At 40.9% G+C, this 23,706-nt stretch overlaps 1 protein-coding gene across 1 annotated transcript; it reads left to right on the forward strand.

Moving 5' to 3' along the window:
* Positions 1–2,109: 2,109 nt before the first annotated feature.
* On the forward strand, positions 2,110–6,575 carry ARC (activity regulated cytoskeleton associated protein). The gene is made up of 3 exons (XM_074264532.1): positions 2,110–4,461; positions 4,887–5,020; positions 5,558–6,575. Exon 1 carries the CDS (start codon positions 2,422–2,424, stop codon positions 3,622–3,624), a length of 1,203 nt encoding a protein of 400 aa, XP_074120633.1. The 5' UTR covers positions 2,110–2,421; the 3' UTR covers positions 3,625–4,461; positions 4,887–5,020; positions 5,558–6,575.
* The last annotated feature ends 17,131 nt before the right edge of the window (positions 6,576–23,706 follow it).

Here is a 23,706-nt window from a genome sequence, read left to right on the forward strand (position 1 = left end):
GGGCTCAATGAACTTAAAAAGAATTTATAACAGTATTTCAATACAGTTGGCTCTCTTTGTAAATCTCTGTATTTTACCTTATGCATTTAAAAGCATTATTATGACAAGGGGACCATGGCTTCACCAGGCTAACAGAAGGGTTCATGATATAAACAAGCTTCAGAATACCTACTCTAGAATTGCTAGGCTAATAGTGAGGGCACAAACATTCAGAGTGATTATATACACACCGGTGTGGATACTAAATCAGTACCCTAATCTCTGAGGAATAAAAGATCTGATCCATAATAATCATTCAATAAATGCATATTGAGTTGAATTAAGAACAAGGAGTTTTGAGTTCTAGTACCAACTTATCTATTTGTTCTGTGATTTTGTCACTCTCCTTGCAACTAAATGACACAGTGGTTAGAGTGCTGGACCCTAGAAGGAAGAAGATCCAAGATCAGATTCTGCCTCAGACACTCCCAGGTTGTGTGACCTTGAATAAATCATTTCTGTTTTGTCTGCCTCAGTTTCCTTATCTGTAAAATGGGGATAACAATAGGTCCTATCTCTCAGGGTTGTTGTGAAGATCAAAGGAGATAATGTAAAGCTCTTTGCAAACCTTAAACTGTTATATAAATGTTGTTATTTTTATTTTCTGGAGTTGAACACAATGCTCTCTAGGATCCCCCTCAGTTCTAGCATTCTGCCTCCTAAAATTCTGGCTTTACCTTTCATCCCTTCCATCTCTGACATTCTAACCTCTGTGATTCTCTGATTCCATGAGCTGGGGGCAGACTAGTGACAGGTGGAGTGGGGAGGCAAGTGATTATCAGGGAATAGTCCACGTGTCCTCTGTCCCTGGTGCTGAAGTAAAGGAGAAGCCCACAAAACACTTCTAATGAATTCCCTGCTTCGTCACAGGGGCCACTTGCTGTATTCGCCCCACTCCACCCTCCTTCTGCCCTTCTCACCCCCAGACAATCTGGATCCTTTTGTGTCCCGGAATGTCAGGGCAAGAGGGGAATTTCAGACCTCATCTAATTCAGTAAATAGAGATGTTGAAATAAAGGACTCAAGTGACTTTTCAAAACTTCGGGAGAAAGTCAGCCCTGGATCCCAACCCAGATTACCTGATCCAAAGGTTCAGGAGTCTCATCCACATTAGAAGTGGGAGGAAGGAGGAGACAAGGAGACAAAGAGGGAGACAGAGACAGAGAAATAGACTTATAATGTATAAGTTATATATATATATATATACATATACAGTTCACACCCATGTATATATGTACATATGTGTATATATGCACACCCACAAATATATGTATATGTATATGCTGCCATTCTTTTTCTCCCTTCTCTACTGCTGTCTTTGCTCCTAGTCCTCTTTTTTTCCCCCAATCTCCCCACACTTTCAACCTCAACACATGATTCATTTGGTGACCTGCCCTTCATGATTCATAGTTCTTTAGAGTTGAAAAGTCATCTGTTCTAAACTCATCGATTTATAGGATCACCCCCAAAGGTGCTCTAGTTAAGTCAGTGGCCGAACTGGCAGAACATTAGAACCCAAAGCAGCGTTCCTTTCACTACCCAAGCAGCTGCTGGCACACACATGTACTCCTGGGAAGTCCAGGTAACCCTTCTGGGAGGGCTGACCCAGCCGGGGAAGGGTTGATGCTGAGATGGGAGCTGTGCGTGCTTCCCTGACCTCCGGACCCCGTCCTGCTTCACCCCCAGAAGTTCAGCGGGGGAAGAGCCAGGGTTGGCGGAGTAAATCCTTTAGCTTGGTGAATAAGTAAGAGCCTTTTCCCTTCTCTCTCCCTCCCTCCTCCCCTCCGGAGTTTGAAAAGGAAGGTGGGGATTAGTCATCCATCCATCTGAACTGTGTGTGCGCGGTATTTTTCTCCCCTCCCCTCTCTCCGGCTCTGGGGGAGTGTTTGAGTGGGCGCCAGGAAAGAGGAGGGGCTTCACTCAGCAGTTGGGGAGGGGGGCCCCCTGGCAGGGCCTAGGTGCGCGCCACCAATGAGAGTCGGAGTTCCAGGAGCCAGGCCGCCCACGTGCAGGGAGCCTGGCTGTATAAAGCCAGGAGGCAGCGGGAAGGGAGGCAGGCTACTCAGCGAGAAGCTTCAGCAGCTTTAGCGGAGAGCCTGGGAGCTGCGGCAAGCGGCGGCGGCGGGAGCGGGAGCTGATCTGCGAGCACCAGCAGCCCCTATCACCTGTGGAGCCGGAGCCGGGCGCTCCCCCTCCGATCGCCGGAGACCACCTTTTTCCTTTCTCTTTCCTGAATTTCTTCAAGGAGCCGAGAAGAGAAGGGGCTTGGCTTTGCCACCAGCGGGATTAACCGGGCTACCGGAGTGACGGGCTGCGGAACTCAGATCCCCACGGCGGGCCAGAGAGAAATTTGCCTTATCGCTTTTTCTGCGGATACAAGTGATGGAGCTGGAGCACATGACCAGCGGGGGCCTTCATACCTACCACGGCCCCCGGGGCGGACCAGCGGCCAAACCCAACGTGATTCTGCAGATCGGGAAGTGTCGGGCAGAGATGCTGGAGCACGTAAGGAAGACTCACCGGCACCTGCTCACCGAGGTGTCCAAGCAGGTGGAGAGGGAGTTGAAAGGCTTGCACAGGTCAGTGGGGAAGCTGGAGAATAATTTGGATGGCTATGTCCCTACCGGGGATTCACAGCGCTGGAAGAAGTCCATCAAGGCCTGCCTGTCCCGTTGCCAAGAGACCATTGCCCACCTGGAGCGATGGGTGAAGAGGGAGATGAACGTGTGGCGGGAGGTTTTCTACCGCCTGGAGAAATGGGCCGACCGGCTGGAGTCCATGGGAGGCAAGTACCCAGTGAGCGGGGAGGCGGCCCGCCAGACTGTCTCGGTTGGAGTGGGGGGCCCTGAGGGCTATTGCCAGGAGACTGACCCCTATGATTACACGGTGAGTCCCTATGCCATCACCCCCCCCACACCGGCAGGGGTCATCGTGGGAGGAGAAGCTCTAAGCCACGAGCCTTCCGAGACCCAGCAGTACCCACCCTGGAGCTCAACCACCGAGGACGGGACTCTGAGTCCCGGTGTAGACACCCAGATTTTTGAGGATCCCCGTGAGTTCCTCAGTCACCTGGAAGAATATCTGAAGCAGGTCGGAGGGACTGAAGAGTACTGGCTGTCCCAGATCCAGAACCACATGAATGGCCCAGCAAAGAAGTGGTGGGAATACAAACAGGGATCTGTAAAGAACTGGGTGGAATTCAAGAAGGAATTCTTGCAGTACAGTGAGGGGACCCTCACCAGGGATGCTATCAAGCGGGAGCTGGACCTGCCCCAGAAGCAAGGGGAGCCTCTGGACCAATTCCTGTGGAGGAAGAGAGACCTTTACCAGACCTTGTATGTGGATGCTGATGAAGAGGAGATCATCCAGTATGTGGTGGGCACCCTTCAGCCTAAACTCAAGCATTTCCTCCGACACCCACTGCCCAAGACCCTCGAGCAGCTGATCCAGAGAGGTCAGGAGGTCCAAGAAGGACTGGAGCAGGGGGAGGATGCCACCGAACAGCAAACCCAGTCAGAGGACAATGATGAATCACTCACTCCAGCTATTGAGTCCCTTGCCAGTGACGGGACCCAGCCCGAGTAGAGGTGGTGGTGGCCACCCCTCAGCTTTTGTTAGCCCCTTCTTCCTGGAGACCCCCACCCCTCCTGGGTGTCCCCTTCTGGGATCACTTGGTTGAGGATTCTCCCAGATGTCCTAATTTCCCAGGGGCAGCTTGTGCTGTCTTGCCAAGGAAGAGTTGGCAGGCAGCCCCAGTGGGAATGGCACTTGATAGACATTTTGGGAGACAAGACTCATGCAGTGGGGGTTTTCCCACCACCTTGTCCATACCCCCTCCCTCCTACTTGAACCCTCCATAGTTTTACACAGATCACTTATGCCAGCATCAGTTAACTTTTCTCCCCTTTTAAGCTGCTTGAAAACAGGACTTTAGCTTTCCTCTTTCCCCATCTCTAGCCAGTCTGGTGTGTATGTTCCTTACCTTCATTTTGTCCATCCACTCCTTTCCCCTCCTACCTAATGGTTCTATAAGGAGTTTCACCTGCTCCCACATGAAACTCTTTTTAAACCTAGAGTTTAGCCACTGGCCTTGATAGGTTTTCTTCCTCTCTAAAATCATTCCTGTCCCTCTCCCATTGGCCACTAGCCACAGGAGACATGGAGAATAGCTAGATTATAGGGGGCTGGCATTGAGCCAGCTGGCTTTTCAGAGCCAGGACTGTGATTGTCAGGGAAGAAACAGAGGAGAAGAAAACCTGCTTTCCAATCTCTTGCTCTTCGTGGGAGAATCAAGGGTCCATGGCCATTCTGCCCCCACCATGGCAGCTTCCTTCTCGACTTCCCCAGAGAAGAGACAAAGACTTTCCAGGAATGGCAGCAACAATGGATACTGGAGATCCTGATTCCTCCTTCGATTTAAAAGTGAGTATCTCCCCTGTGGAAGAAATCAAAGAATTCTAGAATGTCAGGGCTGGGAGAGGAGAAGTTAAGAGTGAATTTTAGAAATAAGAAGTGAATGACTCAACAAGTTACCAAACAAGTTAGTGGTCTAATGCAGTTCTCTTGATTCCCTGTTCAAGCTTCTTTTAATGTGGGAAATCCTCTTAGGGAATTATATAGAAGCAGTCCTTTTCTATTTCTTATAGGGAAGTGAGGAGAGAGGCAACCTGAAAAGGGGATTAGTGGGAGATGGGCTGACCAGAGCAATATCTGATACCGACATTAGTTCCTGAGAAAACCTAAGAAAGGTGGGCAGGTGTGCTTTAGAGCTTGAAGAGTCTCTTTTTTCTCCATCTCTATCTTGCTCACATAGATTGTTTGGTTTTTTCCCCTTTTCCTTGCTACAGTGATTCACTCCAGCCTAGCAGAACAGAGAAGCAGTGATGATTCACCTTGTGATGGACAGCAGGCGGAGGGGGATCAAGGAAGCTCCAGTGCTTGATTTCCAAAGTCTTTTGGATTTGACACCAGAACCTACAAGGTAATTGACTTTTCTCTCTTGAAGACATCCTGTTTACTCCTTTTCAAAGGGTCCTAATTGAAAACAACATCCCCTTACTCTCCCATCTTCAAATTTAGACCTGGGTGATGAAGCATAATGCATTGAGATGCAAATTAACTCCAGGAGTCCAAGAAATGGGGCAATTTAGTCCGAGTAATGTGGTTTGGCCACTTTGGGATGGTCTGGCCAGTTGTGAAGGAGTAATTCCCACACTCTTTGCAATCTGATATTTTGAATTGAAGAGTCCCATAATTCCCCTTTTTGGGTAAGTAGGAGATTAGTTTGAAAGGTTTAGGCCTCCAGTCCTACTTAAGTCAGTCATTTGTGGCCAAGTGTCAATAGGACAACTGCTGAGTTATTTCTTCTCTTAAAGACAAAAACCACCCCCTTTTTTGGTCAGCGAAGCCTCCATCTGCATCCTCCCTTCTTACTCATGCTTTTTTTTTTTCACACCCCAAATTCTATTGTGCTTTTCTACTGTTTCTAATTTGCTTGTTATGCCTGTATTTATTTCAGGAACAAAGAATCTCACAAATTTATTTGCTGCTGAAGTTGAAAATATGCTCACCATTTTGGAGGGGAAATAACCTGCCAGAAGGGGAAGGAGAAGTTTGAGGATTTGCCAGTGGTGCTATCCAACCCAGGAGAAGGAGGTGGAGGGGAGAAGAGAGACTATCAAGAAACAGGGATCCAGAGCTTGAAGTGAGAGAGGGCTGGACAGAACTCTGTGTGGAGGTGACACTTCATAGGGAGAGGATGAATGGAACAGCCAGCCTTCTGGAAGATGCCAAGGTCCAGCCCTTAGGCACTATTTGGTTTTCAGCCCCTGCTCTGAGTAAACTCTGCATCTTTGGAGTCTCAAGTTCCTGTATCCCCTCTATCTCCTTAAACCAGGGCCCCATATCTTGCCCTGGGCCAGTGGCCATGGCCCCCTTTCTTGCCCCACCCTACTAAACCTTACTCCTGGAGGTATCTCAATGGGGCAAGGAAAGTCAGGATCTCTTTCCCTTTGGGATTCCCCACTGTCATGTTACCACCTTCCCAATCTTCACCACACTGGCTAACAAATGTTTACACCCCTGTCCCATCCCTGGAGAGTCCATCCAGGATTAGTTCAGCCTTCCTAGACCTTCCTGCCTTTCTTTCTAAGGAAGTAGGAGTTAGAGTGTCTCTGAAGGATTACAAGATTCTGGCTGATTAGCCAGCCACAGTCCTATGCTCCTCCAAATGCTCCCCATAGATTTATTTTTTAATAGTAGATATTCTTTAGATTCATACATAGACTATCACCCTACATTCACTGTGTCTGATCCCATCGGCTAGAACTTCTTGGACTCATGGATGATTGATTGGTGGTGGGGGGGATTAATTGGTATTTCTAAACTGGATGAGCTATACTCCCCACCCCTTTTTGTCCATTAGACATCATCATCAGCTGATCAGGTCCAAGGTCAAGAGTCGATGTATGCTTCCCTTCTCCTAAAAAATACATTTTTGTAATATTTCTTTAATAAAAATTGAAATATCAGTTGAACATGTTTTTAATCTTTTTTTGGGGGGCCAGGGGAAAAATGGGTGTGGATGGGTGGATGGGGAAGAAGGGGATTGGGGTAAGGGAAGGAAGAGTTACTAGGTATAAAATTGTTAAACTGGCAATTCAGCAGAATATTACAGATATATCCAACTAAGTTTTATTAGTAGAGCATTTGATAAAGTTTCTTACACCATTCTTATGGAAAAGATTGAGGAGTTGTGGGCTTTACAATAATACAGTTTGGTAGATTGGGAAATTGCAAAATAGCCAGAAGCAAAGAACAATAAGTGAAATCAACTTCTATTTATAGGGAAGTCTGCAGTGGAGTGCCTTAGGGATCTATGCTTGGCCCAGTATTATTTAACATTTTAAAATTGACTTGTATAAAGGAATAGATAGAAGGAAAGCTATTGTACTGCATGATAAGATCATAGATTTAGACCTAGAAGAGATCTTAGAGGACATTTAATCCTTCCTATCTTCTTATAGAAGAGAAAATGAGGGCTTAGAGAAATTAAATGATTTGCTCATGATTATCTAGCTAGTAAGTGCTAGAGATAGGGTAGAGTCAAGGTGATCTATACTGATCACTTGGTCCACTATGCCACTATATTTAAAAGATCTTAACATTCTAGAACATTGAGCCAACTCATAGGGATCAGTGAGAAGCCATAACACTTGCATCAGAAGCAGCTGATAGAACTAGGAGATCATTATACACTTCAACAACAATACTGTATGAGGATGTATTCTGATGGAAGTGGATATCTTCAACATAGAGAAGAGCTAATCCAATTCCAATTAATCAGTAAAGGACAGAATCAGCCACACCCAGAAAAGGAACACTGGGAAATCAGTGTAAACTATGAGCATTTTTGTTTGTTTGTTTGTTTTTCTTCCCAGATTATTTTTACCTTCCGAATACAATTCTTCCTTTGCAACAACAACAACAACAAAATTCGGTTCTGCACATATATATGGTACCTAGGATATACTATAAGATATTTAATATGTATGGGAATGCCTGCCATCTAGGGGAGGGGGTGGAGGGAAGGAGGGGAAAATTCGGAACAGAAGGGAGTACAAGGGATAACGTTGTAAAAAATTACCTATGCATATGTACTGTCAAAAATGTTATAATTATAAAATTAATTTAAAATTTTTTTTTTAAAAAAGCAGCTGGTAGGACAGTGGATATAGCAGTGGGTCTAGAAGCAAGAAGAACTGAGTTACAATATGATATCAGATACTAGTTGTATGATCATGGGTATGTTACTTAACCTCTGGTTGCCTCAGTTTCCTCAACTATAAAATAGGGATAATAGTAGCATCGACTTTGCAAGGTTGTTGAAAGAATTAAATGGGATAATATTTATAAAAATGTCTGAGCAAACTCCTAATGAATGAGTTTTGTTTTGTTCCTCCCACTTTTACTTTAAAAATAGTAGCCATAAGTCCAAAATGGAGGAAGCCAGGTTAAATATCAGTTCATTGGAAAAATTTGGAGACTTCAGTGAACTGAAAACTAAAAATGTTTTTAAGATGGAGGTCCCTCCAGCAGGAACTCTATGAATACATATTTCTTGTAGCCAAAAAAATATTAACAAATATTGGGCTCATTTGAAGACCCAGAGCTTAGAATTAGGGAGGTTGCAGTTCTGTAGTCCTCTGTCCTGGTCAGACCACAAATGGAATAATGTGTTTGGTTCTAGGACATACACTTTAGGAAGAACATTGGAGAGTGAGCAGAGGAGGACTATCATCAGGGTGCTAAAGAGCCTTGAGTCCATGTCAGGAGAAGAGGCTGAAAAAATCAATGTTTGGTCTTGGAAAAAGAAAATTTAGTAGAGTCAATGCTTTCAAGTATCTGAAAGATACTAGCCTTTGATTCAGAGGGAAGGACAAGGAAGAGCAGATCTGAGCTTAGTGACAGAAAGGCACTATACATGCATTGAGTAAGCACTCACTGTGTGCTAGTCACTACACTATGATATTATGGACAAATGCCAGCCAAATACCATTTCTTCTACATAATGATAATAACAGCTTTCCCTTTGTAGTTTGCTGACTTTGCATCTTTTCAAATCTCTTTGGTTCTGTACAATTGTGTAGGGAGAGGTAGAGCAGATATTATTATCATTATTTTGTTGTTCAGTTGTGTCCTACTCTTCATGACCCCATTTGGGATTTTCTTGGCAAAGATCCTGGAGCATTTGCCAATTTCTTCTCCAGTTCATTTTACAGATGAGGAAACTGAGGCACTGATTCGTCCAGGGTCATGAAGCCAATAAGTGTCTCAAGCCAGATTTAAATTCAGAAAGGAGTCTCCCTGACTACAGACCTAGTATTCTCATCCACTGTGCCACCTAGGAAACTGAGGATCACCATGGAGAGCCTATACACTTTAATGTTCTAAAAACAACATATAAAACAGAGATGAAAAGATGTGTGTGTGTGTGTGTGTGTGTGTGTGAGAGAGAGAGAGAGAGACAGAAAGACAGAGAGACAGAGAGACAGAGAAAGACAGAGAGAGACAGACAGATAGAGACACTGAAAGAGACAGAGACAGAGAGGAAAAAACATAGCTGGGAGAGAAATGAACAAAAATGGAGCTACCTACAAAAAATTCACCTGAAGGAAAGGGGGTTGGAAGGATATTCCAAAATGGGAAGGCTCCAGACTTTGAAAAAGTTCCATGGTAAGAAGGCTGCTGAGTCATAGTAGCAGAGCCAAAAGGTGTTTAATGTAAGGAGACACCTTTTTAACAATTAAAGCTATTCACAAGTGACAAGTGTATGCTCAACACAAGAGTCAGTTGTATTTTCAGAATGAGCAGTTAAATCTAGGAAATCAATATACCATGGCTTGATTTAGTGTTTTGCTGGTGGGTCTAGACTTAAGAAAGTGATGGAGGAAATTTCAATAGTATAAATTAAACTTAAAAGTGATTTGGGGGTACAGTTTCCTTCCCCTCAGAGATCTGATAGATATTTACCAGCACCTTCTCTGCATGATTTGCATCTGAAGATGTGAGCTTCTTTGAACGTTTTCCAGAAGACCTTGGACAGATCTTTTTCAGGGAAGCTTCACTTGGACAAAATAGCAATGAGCTCTGTTCCATAGCTGAGGTCCTCATAATTGATCTAACAGAAACAACCACAAGCTTGCAGTCATCCATACAGGTCCTTTCCACTCCCCACTTGGATAAATCTTTTTTGTGCTTCTTGTGCTCTGGAAAATGACAGTTGAACCAACTGAGTTCTCAAACCCTTTCCAGCTTTTGTATTCTATTGGCTCCTGAATTTGATTTTAAGGTTCTATATTCCAGTGGTTTGAGGAAAGTTAGATAGAATGGGGCATCTGGAATCAGAGAGACTCAGTTTCCTAAGTTCAAATATGGTCTTGGACATTTACTAGTTTGGTGACCCTGGGGTCATCAAACCCTATTTGCCTCAGTTTTCTCATATGTAAAATCAGATAAAGAAGCAAATGGCAAACCACTTCTCTACCTTTGCCAACTGCACTCCCCAAAAAATAACTCAAATGAAGTCATGAAGAGTAGGGCATGGCTGAAACAACTACAATGATTCTAATGGTTTAAGATTTTCTGGTTCCTTTATTGTAACTTCATTTCCTGATCTAAATTATGAATTGCCTTACATTTATGCCACAAACCACTGCCGAGTTAATCATCATGAAGCTTAGTAAGCATTATGCTAGGGAAGGGAGGGACAGTCAGAATGGGCAGATTTGGCTTCGAATGCTAGTTCTGTCATGAGAAAAGGGAAGAGGAAGGGAACAAATTATTCAAGCATTTATGAAATGTCTACTATGAGCTAAAAACATTTTAAAAATATTATTTGATCCTCAAAACAGTCCTGGGAAATAGGTGCCATTTTACAGATGGAAAAACTGAGGCAAACAGAGGTTACTTTACTGGGTTATTTTGAGGACTTACTCTGAGACACTGAACAAATTATTTTCCTGACATGATCCTCGGTGTCCTCATCTATAAAATAAAGATAACAAATCTCTTTTCTCCCACCCTCTGTCCTACTCCTATGTTATTATGAAGCTCGTATGAACTCATAATAGATCGGAAGCCAATACACTAGAAAAGACCAAGATATATATGAAAGGGTGTTATGATTGCTGATGTTTGGAGTGATGACTAATTCATTCAACTTATTCAATAAAGATTTTATTCAGGACCTACTCTTTATAGGGTGGTGCTTGGACCAGAGGAAAAAATTTTGGAAGCCAATCAGGGATATGTGACTTGTCCAAGATCACACAGTAAGTGTCTGAGGCTGGATTTGAACTCATCTCCAGACTCCAGGGCTAGTGCTCTATCTATCCCATCATTTAACGGCTCCAGTTTTTTAAACATGAAGAATGGCATGATCTCTGCCCTCAAAGAACTTACAATCTAAAACTTTTAAAGGCATAAAAAGGGAAAATCACAAATGGTTTGGGAGCAAAGCAGACTGCTCAAAGTTTCTTTGGAAAATTTGAGGAGTTTGATCATTTTTAGTTGGGAGGGGTCAGAAAAACTACTTGTGTATGGTATTACTTGAAGAGAGCCTAAAGTTCTATTACTCATTACAACATTCTCATGAGAGAGAAGGTAGTATGATGGATAGAACTCTGACTCTGAAGTCAGGAAGATCTGAATTCAAATATGGCCTCAGATACTGGCTGACTGTGTCATCCTGGCTCACTCACCCTTTGTTGACGTCAGTTTCCTCATCCATGAAATGGGGATTTTAATAGCACCTGCCTTAGAGAGTTGTCTGAGATGATATTTTATTTTTTAAAAAAAGTACTTGGCAAATTTGTAAGCTGTATAGATTACTATCCTTTCCTTACAAATGGAACAACAAAATGAAGCAGCTCACTTAGGGTCATATAGTTAGCAAGTATCACAGCAAGGACTAAGTCTACTTTTTATTTCTTGGCTAGGAGTTCAATAAGATTTCTTTGATATCATCTTGCTTTGAAGGAAAAGGAGAATATGAAAAGTGTGTTGGGAGGGGTAATCTACAGGGAGACATGGAGGCAGAAGTTGGTGAGACAAGGTTGTGGAGTCCTTGGTGGAGAGTTAGGCAGAAATGGAACGTATAGAGGTGAAGAATATAAGGTAAATATAGAAAAATAGGATGGGAAGCTCATTGTGAAACATTTGCTATACCATGCTATCATATTTGATCCTCACAACACTCCTGGGAGGTAGGTGCTGTTATTATCCCTATTTTATAAATGAATAAAGCTGAGGCTGAGAGAGAATGATTTGCCCAGTGTCACACAGCTAGTAAGTGTCTTATGTAGGATACAAACCAGGGTCTTTTCGACTTTGACATCAGTGCTAGTGTTCTAACACTCTACCTAGCCATAAGCTCTGGAGAGCTGCTGATCTAGAAAAGGATGTGGGAGAAAAATTGTCAGTCTCTCTTTGTGATCTTCTTGCATCAGCCTAATTGGAACAAAAGAATTTTAGCCTGATTGTGATGTAATTCTGACCTTAGAGTCAAGGAACCAGGTTTCTTACTGGACCTGGAGAAAGATACTAAATTAGAGAGAAGGGTTCATAGGCTTCATTCTTCCTCCTTTTCCTCCCAAGTATGGTCCAGGGGGCATGTTATACTGCAGGTTATTCCCTAGGGTCTGCTCTAGGCCTAGGAAATTCATCTATGTAATTTCTAAGCCAAGGTAACTTAATCAGGGCTATTGGAGATTTAGGAGGGAGACCTCAATAGTGTGAATTAATCAAATGGGCTGCCTCTGAATGTGATAGAAATCTTCAAGAAAAAGTTTGATGACCATTTGTTGGATATATTTTTCCTCAATAGTATTTACTTTTCAAAATACTTGTAAAGATAGTATTCAACATTCATTTTTGTAAAAATGTGTGTTCCAAAATGTTCTCTTTTTTTTCTTACTATCCTCGTCTCCAAAGCAATCTGATATCGGTGATATATATGCAATCCTTTTAAACATATTTCCATTTTTGTCATGCTGTGCAAGAAAAATCAGATCAAAAAGGAAAAGAACTATGAGAAAGAAAAAGCAAACAAATAAATAAACAAAAAGGTGAAAATACTATGCTTCAATCCACAGTCAGTCTCTATAGTTCTCTCCAGATGTGGATGGTATTTTCCATCTTGTTGTAGAGGGAATTTTTGTTTTGTATAAATTATACTAGGTAGTCCCTGGATTTTCTTTCAACTCTGAATGAACTTGTCCACAAAGAATTATAATAAGAGGACGATTATCACTCTGTCCCTTTGTAGAAGTGAGTGTCCATGAATATGGAACTTTATATCTAATGTCATATTGTTTTCGTGTATTGATTCAGTCTTGTTGATTTTTCCCTCCCTTTTTCTTTTTTAAATTTTAAAATTTCTTGTTATGGGGGATGAATTTCTATGTGAGGGGGAGAGATAGTAGGAGAAATTGAGTAGTGCAAAAACATGTTATTGGACAACTAAGAAGATCTGAGTTTAAATCCAGCCTCAGACATTTACTAGCTGTGTGACCCTGAGCAAATACTTAATCCTATTTGCTTCAGTTTCCCCATCTATAAAATGAGCTGGAGAAGGAAATGGCAAATCACTCCCGTATCTTTGCTATGAAAACTGCAAAATGAGTCATGATGAATCTGAAATGGCTGAACAACAAGGAGTTATCAATAACAATTGTTATTTTTTAAAAAAGAAGTATAATTCAAAACATAAGTTATAACTCTTGAGATACCATGGTGATTAGGTCACTTTGTACTTAAGTTTCATCTCCCGGCTCTCCCCTCTGAAGAAATAGCTATCTAAGAAGTTAATTTCTTTTTTTTATTGTTTATTTTTTTTTTATTATAGCTTTTTATTTACAAGATATTTGCATAGGTAATTTTTCAGCATTGGCAACTGCAAAACCCTCTGTTTCAACTTTTCCCTTCCTTCCCCCCACCCTTCCCCCAGATGACAGGTAGACCCAATACATGTTAAATATGTTAAAGAATATGTTAAATACAATATATGTATACATGTCCAGTTATTTTGCTGCACAAAAAGAATCGGACTTTGAAATAGAGTACAATTAGCCTGTGAAGGAAATAAAAAATGCAAGAGGACAAAAATAGAGGGATTGGAAATGCTATGTAGTGGTTCACACTCATTTCCCAGAATTCTTTTGCTGGGTGTAGATGGTTCTATTCATTATTGAACAAATGGAACTGATTTGGTTCATCACATTGTTGAAGAAAATCACATCTATCAGAATTGATCATCATATAGTATTGTTGTTGAAGTATATAATGATCTCCTGGTCCTGCTCTTTTAAGAACTTAATTTCTTTAGGAGTTCCAGGAGACTCCTCAGCAATCTAAGGACACTAGTTTTGGGTGGGTTCCCTTTCATCTCAGTTAATGGTATTATTCTCTCCACACTTCCTCCACAACATGGTATCCCATGTTATTCTTACTTTCTGGATTGAACTTGGAGGCTATGAGACTTTTATAGAGAGTTGGTGGAGATCTGAACCAAATCCTGACCATTTAGCATTCTCCTTCCTGACACATACCCATCCATCCACCAAAGCTCTCCATGCACGTGGTATGTCTTTCTTTGTTATTGTTACTGTATTATTTTTCTCTTTCATTGTCTCTCTTTATGTGTCTTATTTCTCTATATTTTCTTTTGTATATGTATTTAACTTTCTAAATATATATTTATACATAATTTATGCATGTGTATATAAATATATATTTCTCTCCAGTGTCTTTACATGCGGCTTTCTCTGCATCTGTCATTTTTCCCTTTCCATATCTCTTTTTTATTATTCTCATTTACCTATATCAACTCTTTCAATAGGTCTATCTTTTTTCTATGAATCTTGATCTCTATTTTTGTCATTTCTCTAGCTCTGTCTCTGTTCTGGGCTATTATGTCTGATTCTTCCCCTCTGTTTCTCTCTCTCTCTTTTAACTCTTTGTATTTATTCATGTCTCCTTCCTCCCTCCTTCCCTCTTCCTCTCTTTCCATTTCTGTCTCTTTTTCCCAACTTCCTTTACTCTCTCTCTTCTTCCCTTTTCCCTGTAGTCAATGAGAAAACCACAAGAGTTCAGCACACCGCTTACCACCAGCCATTATGCTTCCAATCCAAGGTTCACAATTATCATGATAGGGAAGTAGAGAAGGGGCTGTTGATCCTCACCATCTGCCAACCAGCTGCCTACTACTCCCAGGGCAAGCAAACCACTTAGCTGAAGTAACAAGGCACTCTAAGGGAGGGGCAGGAGGCAGCCTGGGCCAGGCTAGTCACATTACCACCTGCACTTCCACTTGGATCACCATCTCCCCTCAGAGCCTGGCAGAGATAACCCTGGACCCTGAAGTAAAGAGCCTTGGCAAGAGTCAGTTTTCCAGCCCATTGGCAGCTAAATAGTATAGTGGAGAGGGCACAGGGCTTGGAGTCAGCAAGGCAAGTTCAAATATGGCTTTAGAAATATAATAGCTGCATTTTCTTGACTAAGTCACTTAACCTTTATTTTCCTTCATCTCCTCAACTATAAAATGTGTATAATAATAGTCTGTACCTCACAGTGTTGTAGGGAGGATCAAGTATTTGTAAAGTGCTTAGTATTGTGTGTGTTGTGCAGAAGGCATTATATAAATGCTTATTCCTTTTCCTCACCCCCATACCAATCAGTACTTGAAGTCATCCTCCTGGGAAACAACCCATGTGGAGATACATCCTGGTAACGGTTTCTGGAGATGCTATAACCACATCTATTAGTGACACAGAAAAGAAAGGTGCTGTCACCAAACTCTTTGACACTGTCAAATTGTTTAACACCAGAAATTAATGTGAAATTACCCCACTTTCTGCAGAAAATCTTCCCCACCTCCTCTTAATTCTAGTGCTTTCCCTCTATCAATTTTCTATTAATTTTATATAAAGCTTACTTTGTATATATATGGGTTTGCATATTTTCTCCCCCATTAAATTGTAAGCTCCTTGAGGACAGGAACAGTCTTTTTTTCTCTTTTTGTATCCCCAGTGTTTAGCTAATCACTAATAAACATTTTTTAGTTGATTAAAGAAAATATAATACCATCTACTTTGCTGCTGCAAGTAAAGAGCAGGGGATTTTCCCATCTGACTTGCAGCTGAAACCTTCTATGTGTTGTCTTCCCAGTGTGTGAGCTATTGCAGAGGAGTGGGGTGGAGGGGTAACTATTTTAGATCTCCATCACTTTGCACACAGTAAGTACTTAATTAAAGTTTTTTTCGTTTATTCATCCTACAAATTAACAAGTATTTATCGAGGGTGTAAGGTGGGGTGAGAATTACAAATACAAGCAAAAAAAGGGGAAATTCTCTGATCTCAAAGAACTTATATTCTAATGGAGGAAGATAAGACAAAAAAAATTGAAAAGGGAATTGAGGGGAGGAAATTTATCTGCATGGAGATGTGTTGATGTGTTAGAAAAAGTTCTCTGGAGAGTTAGGAGCACAGCCCAGAAAATAATGGAAGAGTGAACAATGCTGGGCTGGACAGTTTCCTTAAAATAGACATTCTGGAAGAAACTAACCAATTTGAACAGGAGTAAGCAAAATACTGCTAGGCTCTGGGCCTGATTTTGGAACTAAGCATGAATTTTGGAATTCTGGAAACTAAGAATGGATTTTTACATATTTAAATAAAGTTTTATTGTATTTTAAAATATAAAAAAATCCTTAGCTTGTTTACAATGACAGGCAGTGAGCTGGATTTGGTCCATGGGCAGTAGTTTACTAAACCCTGAAGCAGAGGAAAGGGCCATAAGGCAAAGTATCTTCTAAGGTGAGAAGGATGTTGGAGAAAATAGAGTATGAGTGAGGCTCAGAAATAAGATTCGCTGGGGATTGAATTAGGGCTGGGTGAATGAGAAATGTTGAGAAAATAAGTAGTTGATTATTAAAACTGAAGGAAGGATCCAAAGAAGGAGGAAATACCAATTTGAAGGGATATCTTAGGGCAAAAGAACCTTGCAGGAAGCTCACACAGTTAGGATGAATCCAGCTTTGGTTTAGAAGGCTGAAGGTCAGAGGTGGTTACAGAGGCTTGCAGAATTCCTAGTCCAATTCCCACTTGAGGAAGTTCCTCCTTTCAATATCTACAGTAAGTGTTTATCTAGCCTTACCTTGATGACCTCCAGTTACTAGGGACTCCATACCTTTAGAACTGAGAAACTAGTAAGATAATCTGAAAGAAGGTAAGAAATTGTACATAGAATGGGAGAAGGGAAAATATTCAGGCAATGAATTGGGTTAGAGTTCTGGTCCTGATGTCAGGAAAACCTGAGTGCAGATCTGGCCACTGTCACTTAGTAGTTATTTGACACTGGGATAATAGTTCCTTGTCTGCCTCAGTTTCCTTGTGTATAAAAAGAAATAATAATAGAAAGTACCTATCTACCAGGGATGTTGTGACAAATGAGATATTGTAAAGCACTTTGTAAACCTTTAAAGTGTTATGTAAATGCTAGCTATCACTAGCAGTCTGAACATTAATATTATTTTTGTTATACTGCAGCAAGGGTGATTTAAGGTGGGGAAAAAAGGAAAAAAAAGATTTTTAAATTTTGAAGTTTCATGAAGGTCCAAATGTGTCATCAGGAAAGAATGTCAAAATGTCCTTTCTGGAAGGCTTTTTATGGAAAAATTTAGACAGTTTTTGTCCTAATGGATTTACAGAGAGGAAAAAGGAAAGATGACCTTTCTGGGTGGTACTGTGGGTGCTTGAGCACTTTGTTCCTTAATATCTCACCACACAAAGGCTACAGTCTCTGAAGTGCTAGATTTTTTTTTTTTTTGTGACTAGAAATTACAACAGCAATTCCTATTGTTTTAGTACCTCAAGGTTTACAAAGTACTTTCTACATAATAGCCTTGGGAGAGAGGGAATACAGATGCAATCACTCCTCATTTTATAAATGAAACGATTAAGGTTCAGAGATGTGTCATTATTTGCTCAGTCATATAGTTAGTAAAGTTGGAGCTAGGAGTCAAGGAATCTTAAAGTTATAAGTTATCTTAGAGCCAGCTTGTCTAACCCCTCCCTGCAGAAGCATTTTGCTCCAACAAACACTAAGGATGGTCAGCCATCCTTTGTTTAAAGACCTCAGTGAAGGAGCTGTCTGCCCCACCAAGTCAGACTCAAGTAATAGAGTCATTTTCTTGTCGAAGGTTGAATTCTGCCTCTTTGTAATTGCAACCTGCTGCACCTAGCTCACTCTTCCCTTCCTTTTCTCTCCCCTCTTTTCCTCTCCTTTCTCTCTTTTTATTTTCCTTCCTTCCCTCCTTCTTTTCTTCCCTTTCTCCCTCCTTTCCTCTCTCTTTCCCTCCCTCTCTCTCTTTCTTCCTTTTTCTCTCTCTCTTCTTTTTCTTCTCTCTGCTTGAAATACTTGACTGAAAAAATGAGCTTTTGCTTCTGTGATAAAGTTTGGGTAATGTTAGTAAATGTTTAACAAGTAAGTTTCTAAATCCTTTTTCCATAAATGCATAAACACTTTTAAGCTTAATCTATATTAATAATATTTTCCCTACTACTTTTTTAAGTCTAGACAATCAACAAAACAATAAATTAAGTCCTAATGTGTAGATTTGCAACCTGAAATGTAAACCCTCACACTGAAAATTTAATAATTGGCATTTATGAGCTGGTCAAGATTCATTCCTAGTTGGGGTCAGCACCTCAGTCATCATGAGAAACTTTTGCCTGTTTATCCACACAGGAAAAACCAAATGGATGAAGAATGTCCCTTTTCCAAAGTTGGTCCAACAGTATGTATACCTGGCCCCAGAATTTAAAAGGAGAGTGTACTTGATTATTTTCAGAATATTAAAAAGTATTTTTACTGACCACAAACTAATAGAGAGAAAAAATAATTCAACTAACTGTGTCTGACAGTATATGTAATATCCCATATTCATAGAAGTCTATTTCTTCAAAGAAAGAAGGTATCTTCTCATCCCCTTTTCAGCAAGATATCATTATAATTATAATATTCAGTTTATTTATTTTTTTCTTCTTTTCACATACATTATTCCAATTATTGTCTATGCTGTTTTTCTGGATCTTTTTTCTTCATTCAGCATCAATTCATATAAGTCTTCCCATCAGACTCTTTTCAAATAACCTAAGATTATGTTAGCCTTCTGGTTTCCATATCATACCATTGAATCTTTTGCATTTATAATCCACCAAACTCTTCCCAGAACTTTTTAGATTAATTGACATGCATCTTACATTGATGGAGTTCATTTTTAAAATCCAGATTTAAGGCTTTATATTTATGCATTTATGTGAAGGACCTCCAATAGCATTAGAATGAAGAACATTGCCAATAGGAATCAATATCTCTGACTTTGAAGATAAAGTTCAGATATCTAAGGTACATAGAGATTAAGTGCTTTGCCCTATTAGAAAGGACATCGTTGTTATATGGTGAAAATAATGTTCAATCAATCAAACCTTTGCAGACAAAACAAGAAGTGAAGCAGAAATCCCAGAAATAATATTTATAGCCAATGTTTCTGATCTCATTTCTAAAATATACAGACAACTGACTCAAATTTATAAGAATACAAGTCATTTCCCAATTAACAAATGCTCAAAGGATATGAACTGACAATTTTTAGATGAAGAAATTAAAGCCATTTTTAGTCATATGAAAAAAAAAATTGTAAATCACTATTGATTAGAAAAATGAAAATTAAGACAACTCTGAGATACTATTTCATATCTCTCAGATTGGCTAAGATGACAGGGAAAGAAAATGATAAATGTTGGAGGGGATGTGGGAAAGCTGGGACACTAATGCATTATTGGTGGAATTCTGAAATGATCTAAGTATTCTGGAGAACAGTTTACACAAAGGACTATGAAACTGTGCATACCCTTTGCTCCAGCAGTGTTATTACTGGGCTTATATCCTAAAGAGACTATAAAAGAGGGAAAAGTATCCATATGTGTAAAAATGTTTGTAGCAGCTCTTTTTGTAGTGGCAAGGAAACAGAAAATGAGTGGATGCTCACCACTTGGAGAACGGATGAATACGTTATGGTATATGAATGTAATGGAATATTAATGTTCTATGAGAGATAATGAGCAGGTTGATTTCAGAAAAGTCTGGAAAGACTTATATGAACTAATACTGAATAAAGCAAGCAGAACAAGGAAAACACTATAAATAGTAACAAGATTATGTATGATGGCTCTTCTCAACTATGTGGTGTTTCCAATAATCTTGGGATAAAAAAAATGACATTTGCATCCAGTGAGGGAATTATGGAGACTAAATGTGGATCAAAGCACAGTATTTTCACCTTTTTTTTTTCTTTTTTGTTTTCTTTTTCTTTTTCCCCTTTTGTTCTGAATTTTCTTGAACAACATGGCAAATATAGAAATATGTTTAAAAGGATTGCACATATTTAACCTATATCAAATTGCTTGCTGTCTTGGGGAGGCAAGAGAAGGAAGGAGAAAATTTGGAACACAAAGATTACAAAAATGAATGTGGAAATTATCTTTACATGCATTTGGAAAAATAAAATACTATGGAGAGCAAAAGAAAAAATTCTTTGAAATATATTGTGTTTTGTTTTTTTTTAAACCAAAGAGATCCAAAAGTATATTTGGGGCTGACAGGGAGGGGGGAAGGTTTCCCTAACCCCAGATCACTGGGGACAGAAGCATCAAGTCCTTTGCTCTCAGCCTCCATCAAAGGAGTTCTGTATGAGTGGGAGGGTGGAGAGAAGTTGGTGCCCTCCCCCTGGTTGCTAGGGAGACCTCTCCCACACCTAACCCCCTGCTTTGGCTGTGTTTTTTAGAGCATGTTAAAGATTCTGTGGGTGGTCCAGGCAGTAGATAGGGGAAAGGGGTCTGGATTATAAAGGACTATGTCTGACAATTGGTAAGAGAGACTTAGAATGTAAGGGCAGTGGGAAGAAGAGCTGACGTGGGATGGAGGCTGGGGGGAGAATCCTCTGAGATCACTGTTCTTTCCAAGGGGAGTTCCCCCTAGTCTAAGCTAGCGTTCGAGAATAACAAAACATCAGAATTGTTAAGAAACCTTAGAGATCACTAGGTCCAGTTTCCCTGTTTACAGCGCCTCTAAGGGAAATGTTTTGTTCAGTCACAAAGTGGCAGCATTAAGTTTCTAACTTGGGTCAATTGCTTCCCAATCCAGAGCTCTTGTTGAACCCTGAAGCCTCTCCAAGGCTTCCTCAACTTCTTATTACTGTAATACGTCCTTGATCTGCACCAATGGCTATGAGAGGGCAATGAAAATAGAAATGAAACAGATGCAAAGGCAGAGAAGCTGAGATGGAAGAAGAGACACAGAAACAAAGAGGGAGGGAAGAAGAACAGTGAAACAGTCAAACATAGATGCAGATTCAGGGGAACCACAGAGACAGAGACAGACTAATAGAGAAGTGGGGGGAATGGGGAGAGAGAGAGATAGACACAGAGTCAAAGATGCAGAGATAGACAGAGGCAGAGCCAGAGTCAGAGACAGAGAGAAAGCAGGCTGAAAAGAGACAAACAGAAACAGAGACTCACACACAAAGACAGAGACAGACAGACAGAGATACAGAATCAGAAAAGAGACGGGGAAACAGACAAACACAAAGACAGACAGAGACAGAGACAGAAAAGAGACAGATTCAGAAACAGAAATAGAGAAAGAGACACACAGACACACAAAGAGACAGACAGACAGAAACAGAAACAGAGATAGGGAGACAGAGAAAGATACAAACACAGACACACCCACACACAAACAAAGAGAGAGACAGACAGACAGAGAGGGAGGGAGGAGAGAGGGAGAGAGACGGAAAGAAACAGAGACAGAGACAGACAAACAGAAAAGAGATGGAGAAACAGACAAAGACAGAGATAGAAGAGACAGAGATTCAGAAACAGAAACAGAAATAGAGAAAGAGACAAGCACAGACACACACTAAGAGACAGACAGAAACAGAAAAGAGACAGACAGAAACAGACAGGCACAGAGACAGAGACAGTGGCAGTGGCAGAGACAGAGAGACAGAAACAGAAACAGAGATAGACACAGAGATAGGGAGAGAGAGAAAGAGACAAACAGACACACCATACCTCCCATAGAGAGAAACAGGCAGACCCAGAGACAGAGGTAGAAACAGAGAGATGGAGAAAGAGAAACAGAAAGACAGAGAAATAGAGAGAGAGACACACAGACATACAAAGAGATTTCTACTCTTGTGATTCTTGCATATCTGACAACAGCTTCTTCTCACTCATCCACTCCTGGCCTTCTTCTTGGCTTCAGTCACATCGCTCCTAAAATCCTGTCTCCTCCAGGGAGTTTTCCAATTTTTCAGAGAAAGAGAATGATTTGTTCAGAATCATGAAAAGGTAGTGCTATAGAAGTCACCTGGCTCCTAGTTAAGTGCTCTCACAGCAAAAGTGAAGCTTAATCTTGGCCCAGGCCCTTCCTACCCAGACTGGACACATGAAAAACTCTCCTTCCCCAGACACAACTGTACTGACCCTGGGCTTGTAAGCAAAGTCCATGCTCCCATTTCTGTTTATTTATGATACACTATTAAATATCTGCTCTCTCTCTCTCTCTCTCTCTCTCTCTCTCTCTCTCTCTCTCTCTCTCTCTCTCTCTCTCTCTCATCTGTGTGTGTCTGTCTCTCTGTCTGTCTTTCTATCTCTGTTTGTCTGTCTGTCTGTCTGTCTGTCTGTCTCTCTACCTCCCTTTCCCTCTCTGTCTGACTCTGAATATGTTTCTATCTTTCTTTTTGTCTCTATCTGTCCATCTCTTTTTCCATCTTTCAGTCTCTGTGTCTATCCATTTCTGTATCTCTGTCTCTCTTTCTGTTTCTTTCTCTGTCTTTCTCTTTCTTTGTCTCTGTCTGTGTGTGTATGTGTATGTGTGTGTCTTTCTCAAGCCAGGAAACATTTAAGAATAAGGACTGTGTCACTCACTCTGCCCAGTGCTATAAGTTGGGAAGAAACTTAAAATGGGTTTGGAACGGGGAAAGGAGAGGAGATGGTAAAGGTAATGGTGGTGATTGCAATAGAGAAGTATTATAGTAATAGTGAAAATGATGAGCGTGAAGGTGGCAGTAGTGACTGGAGATAGCGGTGCTGGTAATGATGATGGCAATAGTCACGGTTTGGTGGTTGATGCACTATTTCGTTTAGTGATAATGACATTGGTAATGATGGCAATGACAATTATGGCAATAATAACCTTGAGGTTAGTAATGATCATGATGACACTGGTAGTTATGGTGATAATGGTTGTGGTGATGGTAATGGTGTTTAGTTATTATGACCTTTATGATGATGATGGTGGGGGTGATGGGAATTAGACTGTCAGCTCTCCACATCTGAGGACTTCTCCTACAAAAAGAGAATCTTCCAGCCTCTTTAAGACTCCCTTTTCTCCAAACTTGTGATGTGCTCTTAGGAGCAACTCATGGTCAAGGCAATCTTCAAGTGCGAGTAGAAGCAATAGAATCTTTGAATCTTGCGGCCTGGTACCTTGGCTATACACCTTAATGGCTTCCTTTGAGCAAGGTCTCACAAGGCAATTTGAGTAGTCAGAGAAGAAAAGAATTGGATACTTGTTATGGAAGGAATCTAATTTCCTCAGATTCAAAGGGGAAACAGAGGGAGTGATGGAATGCTAATTAAGGACACTTCTCTGTAACTATCCCTGTCTCTTCTCCCCCAATCTCTCCTCCCACATTCCCAGCCCAGATGCTATAGGGCCCTAGGCAGGAACTGCCAGATATAGCAGAAATCCCAAGGCATCTGTTCTTTCCAACACAACCCAATTCCTTTAGTATCTAGAGGTTCAAGGCTGACTCAACAAGGCTCTAAAGAATCTTGGGGCAGGACTCAAGCTGCTTCTAGAATAATAGGATCTCAGAGCTGGCAGAAACCTCAGAAGGCAGCTAGTCTAAATCATTTGAGAAATTATCTCTATAGTATTCTTTATCATGACTTCATTCAACTTCTCCTTCATTTCTCCAGTGATGGGCAACCACCTGCTACTTTATGAGGCAACCCATTTGACTTGTGGACAACTTCAAT

The sequence above is a fragment of the Sminthopsis crassicaudata genome, chromosome 1, assembly GCF_048593235.1.
Source record: "Sminthopsis crassicaudata isolate SCR6 chromosome 1, ASM4859323v1, whole genome shotgun sequence".
In the NCBI taxonomy this organism is placed as follows: Eukaryota; Metazoa; Chordata; class Mammalia; order Dasyuromorphia; family Dasyuridae; genus Sminthopsis; species Sminthopsis crassicaudata.